At 38.9% G+C, this 12,780-nt stretch overlaps 1 protein-coding gene across 7 annotated transcripts in view; it reads left to right on the forward strand.

Annotated features, from left to right (window-relative positions):
- Psme4 (proteasome activator subunit 4) overlaps positions 1-12,780 on the forward strand; it is a 103,688-nt gene that overhangs the window by 84,130 nt on the left and 6,778 nt on the right. For 6 of the 7 annotated variants that reach the window (NM_001025140.2, XM_008770467.4, XM_063273500.1 and 3 more), the window contains 2 exon segments: positions 3,641-3,769; positions 7,976-8,131. In NM_001025140.2, the coding sequence (NP_001020311.2) occupies positions 3,641-3,769; positions 7,976-8,131 (285 nt within the window). 7 annotated transcript variants of the gene reach the window in all.

Consider the following 12,780-nt stretch of genomic DNA (forward strand, 5'->3'; position numbering starts at 1 on the left):
AAGTTAATTTAGAAACCTTATGATGGAAGGAGAGGACAGATAGCCCTAGGTTGTTGTCCTTTACCCTGCACATGCTTACTGTGGTGTGTGCATGCATGCACACACAAATTTAACATAAAGTGAACCTATGTACTACATAAAGCAGTTTCATGCCCATCGAAATCAAGAAATTCTTAGTTAGGTACGTTGATGAATGCCTTGAATCCCCAGCATTTGAGAGACTGAGGAGGGGGGATCTAGTTCAAAGCCAGCTTGGGCTACAGAGTGAATTTATGTCTCAAAAATTAGCATACTTTTCTATTCTGATGTTTTTTTTTTTAAATCTGCTCTTACAACAATCAATAGAGTCTGGTTCTGGAACATAGAGAGTCTTACATTTTTTAATTTTTAAAAAGTGTTTATGTGTATGCGTGTTTTGTGTGCATATATGTTTGCACACAAGTTTGCACATTGTGCATGCTTGATGTGTTTTCAAGAGAGTGTAAGATCCCTTAGACCTGGAGCTACAGGTGGCTGTGGGCTGCTTCCTGTAATGGGCGATGGGAACCCACCCCAGGTACTCTCGGTGAGCCACGAGCGCTCTTAGCCACCTTCTACCTCTCCACCCTAGTCTTCCATTTGATAAAGGTTCTTTAATTTCAAGCATTAGAAATCTACTGATTTGTAAAGCAAAGGTAGTAAATTAATATTACCAGAAAATGTCCAGGTGGTTTATACAACCAATTGAAGAGCTGAGTAGGTGCCATAACTCCAAGGTTCTAGATTATAGAATCTAGATTACAGGAAAGAATAGGATTCGACTCTTGGGCATTGCTCCTTGGACCTCTTCAAGATCCACATGCCCAAATCCAAGGTTATACTGAATAGGCACTGACCCTTTGCCTCTCTTGAACCTGGGGTCTCTTGATTGACAGCCCTCCAGAATGTAAAAGAGGACAATGCTTAAAAAGGAAATTGGTGTGTCTGCAGTAGCGGGAATTTATTGGCATTGATGTACACATATTTATATGCATTAAACTGTCTTTTACATGTTAGGAAAAAATCGAATCACCTGATTTTTATGAATTTTTATTTTTATTCTCAGAAACCTATTAAGGATAATTAATAATTATTGATTAAGGATTCACAGGAAGTTACGAAGTAAATAAAATTTTATGGTACTTTTCACTCCATTTTCTCTAACACTAAACATATTCCGCAACTGTAGTATAATATCATAATTAGGAACCTGACATACTACATAATTCTGTGTCATTGTATCACCTGTACAGATTAATGTTATATGTACTTCCACAAAGACAGAACTATTTCATTACTGTGACATTCTCTTTTTTTTAATATTTATTTATTTTATGCACATGAATACACTGTAGCTGTCTTCAGACACACCAGAAGAGGGCATCAGATCCTATTACAGATTATTGTGAGCCATATGTGGTTGCTGGGAATTAACTCAGGACCTTGGGAAGAACAGTCAGTGCTCTTAATCACTGAGCCATCTCTCTAGCTCTGTCTATGACAGTCTCCTAATTACACCTATTTCATACATTCCCCCGACCCCCCAAGATGGGCTTTTTTGTGTGTGTGGCCCTGGCTGTCACAGAACTCACACTGTAGACCAGTCTGACCTTGAACTCACAGATATCTCTGACTCTCAAGTGCTGGGATTAAAGGTACACCACCATTGTCTGACTAAAGCATTTGTTTTTTTTATGTATATTTTCTGTTTGCATGTATATCTACATGACTTGTGCCCAGAAAGACCAGGAAAAAATGGGTGTTGAATGCCCTGGAACTGGAGTTACAAATAACTGCATTGTGAATGCTGGGAATCAAACCTGGGTCTTCTGCAAGAGCAGCACATGCTCTTAACCACTAAGCCATATCTTTAGCTCCTCTTTATAAATTTTACCTTAAAAGATTTAAATAGTGGGGCTGGTGAGATGGCTCAGCACCCAGCCTAATTAACTGAGTTCAAACTTCTATGGTGGAGGAGAGAATTAACTCCTGCAAAAATCTTTCCTCTGACCTCCACAGCCTACACACATAGATACACACACACACACACACACACACACACACACACACACAATCAATCAATCAATCAATCAATCAATGTAGCTTTAAAACAATTATAAATTTAAATAGAAAAATATCAGTATAAGCTTTTTCTTTTTTTTTTTTTTTTTTTCTTTTTTTTCTTTTTTTCGGAGCTGGGGATGGAACCCAGGGCCTTGCGCTTGCTAGGCAAGTGCTCTACTACTGAGCTAAATCCCCAACCCCCGGTATAAGCTTTTTCTGTCTTTAAAGAATGTGTTTATTTCCCAGCTTTCTCAACCTAAAAAACTTAGGAAGAAACCTTCACAGAGTGGTAACAGTATTTCTGTTACCCGGACATTGGTTTCTTAGTAACAGTTCTTATGAAAATCAGGGCTTCTTGGAGAAATAAGAAACATCTAAGATAAATGAGCTTATTTTGGCATATCATATCTGAAATCAAGGCACCAATTTGAGTTTAATTAGCGAATATCACTTTAAAGAGTACAAAAGTAATACAAAGTTACCAGATTTGTTGAAATTAGTGGGTTTATAATAATAAAAGTACCCTTTAAGAAAGTAACTGTTCACCATTGCAGTATAGGAAGGAGCTCAATATTTTAAGCAAGCAAAAGCTTTCATATACAAAATATTTTGGATAGCAGTGAAGATTATGAGCTATAATAGTGCCACTTTGTAAATTTCGCTTTTATGATGGACTATTGCATAAGAAAAAATATTGTGGAAAAAAAGAACACAATTTTTATGCTGTGCCCAATATTATATTTCAGTAAAATGAAACCTAAATCCATTGGCCAGGGTACAGAACTTACCGAAACCAAAATACACCGTCAAGTAGATACAATCAGGGGGAGACCATGACTGAGGAAATTGCTAAACGAGACCTCAGTTTCTTTCTCCATATGTTAAAAATCAGATAGCAAGGAATTTTCAGACATTTAGAAACACAGCATCATATGATTATTATGATGTTGGGTGAGCCCGGAGTATCTGCTGTGCCAGTGCTGCCGTGGGGGTAGTTTAAGCACTGTAGAATTTTTGTGGTTATTTTGCTGTTTTTATTTGAGGCAGTTTCATGTATCACTGGTTGGCCTGGAGCTCACTGAGTAGACCAGGCTTTCTTCAGACTCACAGAGACTCGAGTGCTAGGGCTTAGTTCTAGCTACTGTCAAGTACTTTTATTGTGACTATAACAATATTTCATGTATGATGATGTCATTCTAGATTATATATTTTTAAGATGACATAAGGGAATATCTACGGGCTTGTGTCAGATGTTTTAGTTGATAAAAGGGGACAGTGGGAAGCAAAAATGAAACAAGATTATCCATGATTTTGTCACTGTTTAAGAAGTGATTGGCTCATAAGGTGTGCACTGTATTTCTAATATATTTGTTTGCAGTTTCACATTCAAGTTGTTAAAAGTAAAAATGTGGTTTTGTTTTAAGTTTTCATTTTGAGACAGTCTCTCTTTAGACATGATTGGCTTCGTATTGACTGTAGCCTGGGCTGGCCTCCTGGGTGCTGGGATTTCTCTCATGTAAGATGTAGGATGTGGTAATCATTTAGTTTTGTTTTGTAGATCGCCCCAGTGGAAAATGACAATAGTTATGATGAGTTGAAAAGAGATGCAAAGCTCTGTTTATCACTAATGTCTCAGGGGTTGCTCTACCCTCAGCAAGTGCCTTTGATACTTCAGGTGCTAAGCCAGGTAAGTGCATGGCTACAGCGTTTACATCCTCTGCCTGCCCTGCTTTGCCACTCTCGAGTATTTCACAATGAACTGTAGATACACAATACCTGATTTTTGTTCCTATTTTTTTCTTTTGAGATAGAGTCAGTGTGTAGCCCTAACTGGCCCAGAATTCACCAACCAGAGCTGGCCTGTAACTCACAAACATCTACCTGCTTCTGTCTCCCAAGTGCTGGGATTAAACATGTGGGATCAAATGTGTGGTATCGTATCAGGCCTCTGAATTTTTTCGTTTTCTTTGACCAAACAACAACAACAAAAACAAAAAACCAAAACCAGGCTTTGATTTATACCTGGTTCAGCTGCCAAATTCTGTAAAAGTAACTTTTATTCACCTGGGGTAATTGTCATCTCAGAGACTCACTGCCTCCGTCTGCTAACTTAGATCTAGTCTTGGAAGCTTCTAGCCTCCGTGCAATCTAGACCTAGAATGTTTTCAGCCTCTGAGACTTAATGCTGAATAAGCTCATGCCTTCCTAATTCTTTCTGATTTCTCACTGCCTGGTTCAACTCAGCTGTTCTGACTCAAAACTCCTCTCCGACCTGACTGATTGAATCTGGCTTCTCTCTGCTTCTCCTGAGTTTCTGTGATTGGCCTCACACTAAGTTGGGCAATCTTCTAATCTTCTGGCTCCTTTTCATTTTCTGTCTCATTCTGTCTTCATTTGTGTCTAGCTTGTTCTCTCTCTCTGCAACCTGTCTCTGTACAAACTCTAAGTAAAGCTGCTTCATTGTGCTGTTCTCTCTTTTTCTCTGTTCCTGTGAGAGTTGGGCATATCCTATTCTGTCAAATCATTCTCTGATTTGTCACTTTGTCTGCCACTCAGTTAAACATCACTTATAAAAGAAAGCTTCCTTCTACAAACTAACTTTACCTTCATTGTTTGGAATTAAAGGTGTGTGCTAAGGGTGTGTCTGTATTCCAGCCAAATGGATTAAGGGTGTGAGCAATTAGAAACAGGTTTTTCCAGTAAACAACACAATCTTGGGGTTCAGAGTATGATTTAATATCCTGCAACAGACTTCTTAGAATTTAGGCGAGTTCAAGAGATGATGTGTTAAAATGTATTAATACCAGGTGTTAATGAAGAAAGGATCTGTCATTCTCTCTTGCCATTTTCCTTCCTGGTTTGTGACAGACACTTAACAGCGGTTCAGGTACTAAGACTTCATTGCAAAACAGTCACAGAGCAGAGCCAGTCATACACACTATAGAAAAAGTAAGGCTGTTCTTGCAGTTTTCACTGAAAAATATTTCCCAACGATCTAAAGTGATATTTTTGAGGCATGGGATTTAGTCATTCTATTTATTTAATTATTTAATCAGTCATTATTTAACTGTAATGACTGACCACAGCTTCTTATTTCTACCTTGTTCCCAATTGAGAAACAAACAAACAATTATAGTGACTAGAGAATCAATATGAAACGTACCAGTATTCCTTTAGGAATTAGATGATGAATACTTCTTCCAGGTTGGGAGGGGGGCTGAGAATTCCTTCTGTAATGGCTGTCAGTAGAGGGGTAATGTTGTCTATCTGTACAAACTGCAGCGACCTCTCCTTCTGTACCTACTTGCTCTTCAGCTGACTCTGCAGATCTTGGATTTGGAAGCCGACAGACCTGAATTCAAACTTTATTGCCTTATGAACTTGTATTTTACTCACTTGTATGACTTCTGAAGACTCATTTAATCTTCCCACCCATCAGTTTCCTCAAGAAGTTGGAATTGTTTTTCCACCTGATCTCAAGGAGCCCCTTAATCCTTCACTTTTCTGCTTCCTGTCCTTATGTCCTTCCTGTTTATTCTGATGTCTTCTCTTTTTCTCCCTCCTTTCCTTTCTCTTTCCCACTTTTCAAATATTTCTTATGTACCTTACATATTCCATGATAGGAAGTAAAGCAATATAGCTCCAGTTGTCATGAAAGTCTTGTATAGATCCTCACTGCCTAGAATGCCATTGTGTTAAAAAGAGTGTTGTCTCTTCCCTTAAAATTTTTTTTTATTCTACCCTGTGTTAAATAAATACTAAAGCTAACTAGCATTTTAAAAATATTTTTCATTTGTGAAATTATAATTACACTATTTTTCTCTTCTCTTTTATCCCAGCAAAGTTGACTATATAACAACCCTCCTTGCTCTCTTTCAAATTCATGACCTCTTTTTTTCTTTTCCAGTGTATGTGGGTGTCCAAATACATATGAACAGGCTAACCATTTATTGTTTTTATATACTTAGTTCGTTTGTTTGTTTGTTTTTCATCCCTTTCCTCCAACTCCTCCCATATCTTCCCTACCCAATTTCACATCCCTCCCACCCACAAAACAAAAGCTAAAAATTATAACAAACATAAGACTTACCAAACTAAAATAGAAACAAAAGCCTACCCGCCCACCCACCCACCCCACCTCACCCACCCTCCCACCTCACCCACCCCCCCCCCAAAAAAAGGACTCCATTTTGTGTTAGCCAATTACCCCTGACACTATTAGGGAAAACTGTTTTTCTTTTTCCTAGTAGGCATCAACTGCCGATAGCATCTTAGATAGGGGTTAGTCTATGTGCCCACTTCCCCTACTCCATTTTGGGACTTTGTCTGGTTTGAACATGTACACATCCCGTCACAACATTCTTTCTGAATTCATATGTGCATCAGTCCTATTGTGTCTGGAAGATTCCATTTCCTTGGAACCATTTACCACCTCTCACTCTTAAAATCTCTTCATCTCTGAGCCTTGGAAATAGGTGTTTGATGAAAGAAAGAGAGAGAGGGGGGTGTGGAGGGGGAGGGAGGAAAGAAGGAAGGAAGGAAGGAGGGAGGAAAGAGAAGGAAGGAAGGAGGGAGGGATGAAGGAAGGAAGGATGGATGGATGGATGGATGAATCTCATTTAGGATTCGATGCTTCAAAGCCTCTCACTTTCTGCACATTGTCCAGTTGTGGGTGTGTGATCCACTGCAAGAAGAAGCTTCTCTGATGAGGATTGAGCAGTGCACTGATCCATGGATATGGCTGTATCATTAGGATTTGTTTTATTCCTGTTCCTTTAACAGAGTAATAGTGTGTTTTCCCTTAGAGCCTATGCCTGTCTTGTCTGTTTCTTGAGTTTAGGTAAGGGACTAGGCAAGGAAGAGCAAATAGGATGTAGTACTATAAAGAGATAAAGGGAAAGCTAGACTAGGAGGATTAAATTGGGAGGGGGATGTGGGGGTCAGAGACTATGAGAAGAGATAACTAAGGCCTTTTGAAAAGCCATATGAAAACCTATCATTGTAGAAGCTTTCTAAAATATTTGCGTATAAGTATTTAAATGGAGTCATCATATATGATGGAGACGATTCCCCAGATAAATTAACCTGCTAAACCAGTTAAAACCTGCAAAGCCAAGAATGGGTTACAATTTATTAAGTTGTTGGCCAAAAGGATTTATAGACACCTCCCCCTAAGTCATGATAGGCTGTTGCCAAAGAAAGATGTTGGCTCATCTCCACAATCTGATTGGAAGAGACTCTTGCTGAAGACCACACTTCTGTCAGCCAACGTCAAGAGATAGATCCAGTTTTTAACCAGAAGCTTTAACCCTACTGTCTTTGTTCATGGTACTTGGAAAGCACTCTGCACACTACCAGAGGAGGAAAGTAATCATCAGAACCACCCAGTCACTGCAAGCCCTGAGACCTATAGCAGAAGACCTGCCTGCAAGACATTCTGATGTAGTAGTGGCACAGATGTGATGGGAGGAACCAACCATTTTTTATTTAAGTCCATTGCATGAGATGGAGTACATACTGACATGAATGGTTCATATTCTTTTTGTTTTCCATGCCCTATCTACTACTATGGAAAGTAAAATAAAGTAATATATGATACTTGGAGGATTCAGTTGTCTTAATTATAACTATTTCTCTCCCAAGAGAATATTTTGACTTTTACCAGTATCTTTTGTTCCCACTATAGAACTTTGAGGCATTCTGACGCCTTGGGAACTTGACCATGCTTCTCATTGCTTAGAAGGAAATAGAAGATTAAGCTTATTTCAGCTATTCCTGTGAAAGCAGAGACAAGTTCAAATATTGTATTGCTTGTATATAAATAATGTCATTGTCATCTCATTTTCTTGTCAGTTCTATCATATATACTCTATCATGTATTTCTCATTCACAGACAGCAAGAAGCAGTTCTTGGCATGCAAGATATACAGTGCTGACCTACCTCCAGACCATGGTATTTTATAACCTCTTTATTTTCCTAAACAATGAAGATGCAGTTAAAGACATCAGATGGCTGATTATACGCCTTTTGGAGGATGAACAGTTAGAGGTAAAATTTAAGTTAGAACAAATGGAAATTGAGTTACCTTTAAAAATGTATGATTATGAGGTTGAGGCAGGAGCATTTCCATAAGTTCAAGCCCTGCCTTGACTACAGTTCCTGAGATGTGTTTATTCAAACATTTAATTTTTGTGTGAAGAGTCATGATTTGCTGTAGCACAGATAAAAGTTATTAGATGTGGTCTTGATGTGTCTTCTCACAGCTGCTCAGCACATCACTTGTAAACCTGGGCTTTCTTGCCTGTAAAGGGAAAGTTGTAATTACTCTTTCTTCTTTTTTTTTTTCCTTTTAATTGAAAACATTATTTTCTCATACTAATTATAGTTTCCCTTCCCTCTACTCTTCCCATTTCCTCCTCTCTTCTTCTCCCCTCTGGATCCTCTCCCTTTCTGTCCCTTTAGGAAAGAATAGGCTGCTAAGAAATAAAAACCAAACATAATAAAACAAAACAAAAACTATCACATCATCTGGACAAGGAAAGCCAACAGAAGAAAAAGAGATCTAAGAGCTCGCACAAGAATCAGAGACCCACTGGTTCACACATTCGAGAAGACCTAAGTAGCTGTAGTATTAATGCACAGGACCTGCTAGTGAATTAATGCACAGGACCTGCTGTTGCCTTGCACACTTTGTGCTTGCTGCCTTGGTCTCTTGAGTTCATATGAGCCTTGCCTGGTTGGTTCAGAGGTCTTCTCTCTTGCAGTCCTCCATCTCTCCTGACTCTTACACTCTTTCCACCTCCTCATCAGTGGGATTTTCTGAAGGGAGGGATTTGATAAAGGCATCCTTCACATTTAGAGTTGTGTGTTATGAGGTCTGTCTTTCACCTTCTTTCTTCTCCCCCCCCCCCCACAGCCTCCCTCTCTGTGCTGAGTACTGGCTGTGGTGGGATGCATCTGCTGTAGGAGGAGGCTTCTCTGGTGATCACTGATCTATTCACTGAGCTATGAGTATAGCAGAATATCATTAAGAGTCAATTTGCTGATTGTTTGTTTGTTTTAACCAGTAGTGTTTGGCTTTACCCTAGGTCTCTTGAGTTATCTAGTCTCTGGTTCTTGGTCACCCAAACAGTGTTGAATATGGCCCATAGAGTGGGCCTTAAGTCAGATCAGACATTGGTTGTTTATACCCACATGTTTTGTGCTACTATTGCCCCACCATATCTTGCAGGTAGGACAGATTGTAGGTCAAAAGGTTTTTTTGGCTGGGTTGATGTTTCTCCTTTGGTAGCCTATAACCTTCCCACACTTAGGACACCAGAATGTAAGAGTAAAGATTCTTAAGGAACTAGTTGAAATACATGAAGGCATATTGAAGAGCACAGAATACACTATTATCCAGTAAAGTTAAAATATGACCACTACCCTTACCTCTACTAATGCAGAGGTTTTAGTTATATTGTACCAAAAGATAATCTCTTAACTCAGTTAGCCCAATATAGGAAAAGCAGGCTGCAATAAATACATACATACATACATACATACATACATACATACATACATACATACAAACAATTGACCTTGGCAAGTGAGATTGGGCACAATTAGTATGGTGCAGCCATAGACTATAATTGACCTTGGGAAAAGAAAATACACAGACTTTCATAAAAATATTGCTTACTTTATAGACTTTAAAACCTGTTTGTAATAGAGAACTTTCAGTGTTTATGTATCTGTTTCTAAGTACTGAAAACCGATTTATCTAAAGGGAAGTGGGATGGTGGTTTCTCCTCTTCCCTAATAAGCCTGGCCAGCTTTTCTGTGTTCAGCAAGGAAATATTATCCAGACCCAAGGGAACTGACAGACTGCTTATAACAAATTCAGTGAAAATACTTATATTTCTTGTGCTTCTTAGAAACTAAAGGAATAAAAATGGGAAAGTGGAAATTGAAAAATAACATTTTCTTTCAGTCCCCAGTTTTAGAGGATTAGTCAGCTTTCTTTGACCATAACAATGCCTGAAGATAGTACCACAGCAAGAGAAAAGGTTTGTGTACTTCAAATTTAGTTTTGGAGGGTTCAGTCATAGCAGATTGACCTCGTTGCTTGCAGGCATATGGTAAAGCAGTATATCGTGGTATGAATATGTGGTGGAGCAAAATCATTCATCTTCTGTCCCAAAGTGTACAAAAGATAGAAGAGAGACTTTCTCCACCGTCCCCTCTGAGAGCATGTGCTCAGCCTCTTCAGCTCTACCACTTCCAGGCAGCCCCAGGAGAATACGCCTCCAACACATGGACTTTAGAAGGACATCCAACATCCAATCTATAAGAATGCTGTGTGATTAAAACTTTGCTGTCATAGAGCTGGGCCTGATGGTGCATGCCTTTAATCCCAGCACTTTGCTCTGGAAACAAGCAAATTGCTGTAAGTTCAAGGCTACATAGTGAGACCTTATCTCCAAAAAGAAGGAAAGGAAGGAAAAGGAAAGGACAGGGGAAATAAAAAGACAGAAGGAAGGAAGAAAATTACTGGTATGAGCCAGGAGATAGCTTAGCAAATAAAGGAACTTACTGCCAAGTCTGGCATCCTGAGTTTAGTCCTGAAACCCACATTTAGGAAAGAATTGACTACAATACCCACGAGATTATAACAAACACTAGGGTCCAGCTTGTGTATGGATTTCATATTTGTACTAATCTTGTATCTTAAATCTCATCTAGAGGCAAGAGATGCGTATTTGTGGGGAATCTCTCATACAAAGTCAAAGAGTATTGCATGGATTAGCCTTTTTGGACTCTGCAGTTACTATGCAGAGAGTTAAGATGAGTATGAATGCCCTAGTTTCAGGCCTCAGGAAAGAGTTTGCTGTGCTCTTTGAGAACATAAATGCACGTGTACACACACACACACACACACACACACACACACACACACACACACACACACACACTCACTCAAGAGGAATAACAGGTTATGTTGCCAAAGCTCAAGCTGCTGGTGAGCTTTCATTGTCTGTCATAGTGTTTACCAAGATGGGTCTATATAAGGTCAGGGGTGGACTTGGCAGACTGAGAGAGGAGAGTAGGTAAGTGTGGCTGGTGGGAGGAGGCAGGCAAGATCTGTAGTGAAAATGCATCCTATCACTGAGATGGATGAGAATGAGAATCGTGGAGTGAGAAATAACTCCTTGAAACTAAAAAGTGAAATGAAATGGATGTATTGGTGCATATTTGGAATCCTAGCTCTTGGGCAGCTAGCTAGGTGAGACATGGCCAACCTTGACTATATAGTAAGAACTCATCTCCAAAAACAGAGGGAAGGTGAGGTGGGTGTGGTAAGGAGCTGGATAAAACAGAGTGCTGTTTGCCTTGCCAGAGACTGGGCTCCTGTTGCTCCTTGCAGTCCCTACAGCCTTATTTTTCCTAAGATAAAGTTCAGTGAGTAGAACAGTGCAGGAACTGCAGGTCTCAGAGGTGATGGAGATGTATATACACACACATATGTACATATACATACATACATACATACACACACATATGGATAACTTCTTAGAACACAATGTAATATTATAGATTTAGGTCACATCTTTACTAGTTAAGGAAGTTAAAGAATCTAAAATGCAGATTTGGCTATTAATTGGAACCTAAGAGATGACTTTTTAAGCTTTCAGAGGACATCAAAATAGATAAATTTCTCTACAAGAATATTAGAAACTTACTAGAAAACAATGCTTTGACATATAAAAATCATCAAGCCTTGTAGACTAGTTGTCACATAAAAGCAATACAAACTACAAATAATGACCAGAGAAATGCAAGCTAATGACAAGACATGCTTGCTTACTTTTAATATGTGTTCTCTTTATCCACAAAGTAAAGCACGTGTTGCTGCTGGCCAGTATGACTACTGCCCACATTCCAATTCTTTATCATAGTATACTATAAGTATTACCCTTTGAACAGAAATTGATAGTTATAGAATTGCTGAGTCTTTCAAATTGAGTTGTCCTAAATCAGTCAAATGAAGTAGACTATTTTGTCTAGATATGGTGGCACACAGCAGTAATCCCTGTTACTCTGAAGGTTGAGGAAAGAGGATTGAAAGTTCCTAGACGGCCTGAACCACACCAAGTTCACACTAAGACAGCCTGGGCAACTTAACAAAATCCTGCCTACCTAAATACCAAAAGGGCTTAGGGATGAAACTGGTAGAATACTAGCCTAACATAGGCTAGGCGGGTCGTGGGTTTAATCTCTAGTACCACAAGGCCAGCATAGGCAACTTAGTGAGACCTTGTTTCCAAATGCAAAGATAAAAGGAAGGCTCAGTGGTAGAATACTTGCTTAGCTTATAAGACGCTCTTAATTCATTCCCAGGACCACAATATATTTATAGAAAACAGGGCAACCAAATGACAGAACAAGGAATCTCTCAAGGAATACAGAGAAAAATGTTGGGGATTTTGTTTATATTTTTAACATTAGGTTTTGTTATTTTGTTTATTTATTAATTTGTGGAGAAATTTTATTTTCTTTATAGTAGTTATACTATTATAATCCTTATGTAGCTTTTATCTAGTTTGAGGCCACAGATACGTGGGGAATCTGGTGATATATTTGTCATGAAAAAGAAAGAAAAAGTAAACTTTACATACATTTCTGGGAAGGTCCCCACTCAGCTTTCCACACCTCTC

This window comes from Rattus norvegicus, chromosome 14 (genome assembly GCF_036323735.1).
Source record: "Rattus norvegicus strain BN/NHsdMcwi chromosome 14, GRCr8, whole genome shotgun sequence".
NCBI classification, from domain to species: domain Eukaryota; kingdom Metazoa; phylum Chordata; class Mammalia; order Rodentia; family Muridae; genus Rattus; species Rattus norvegicus.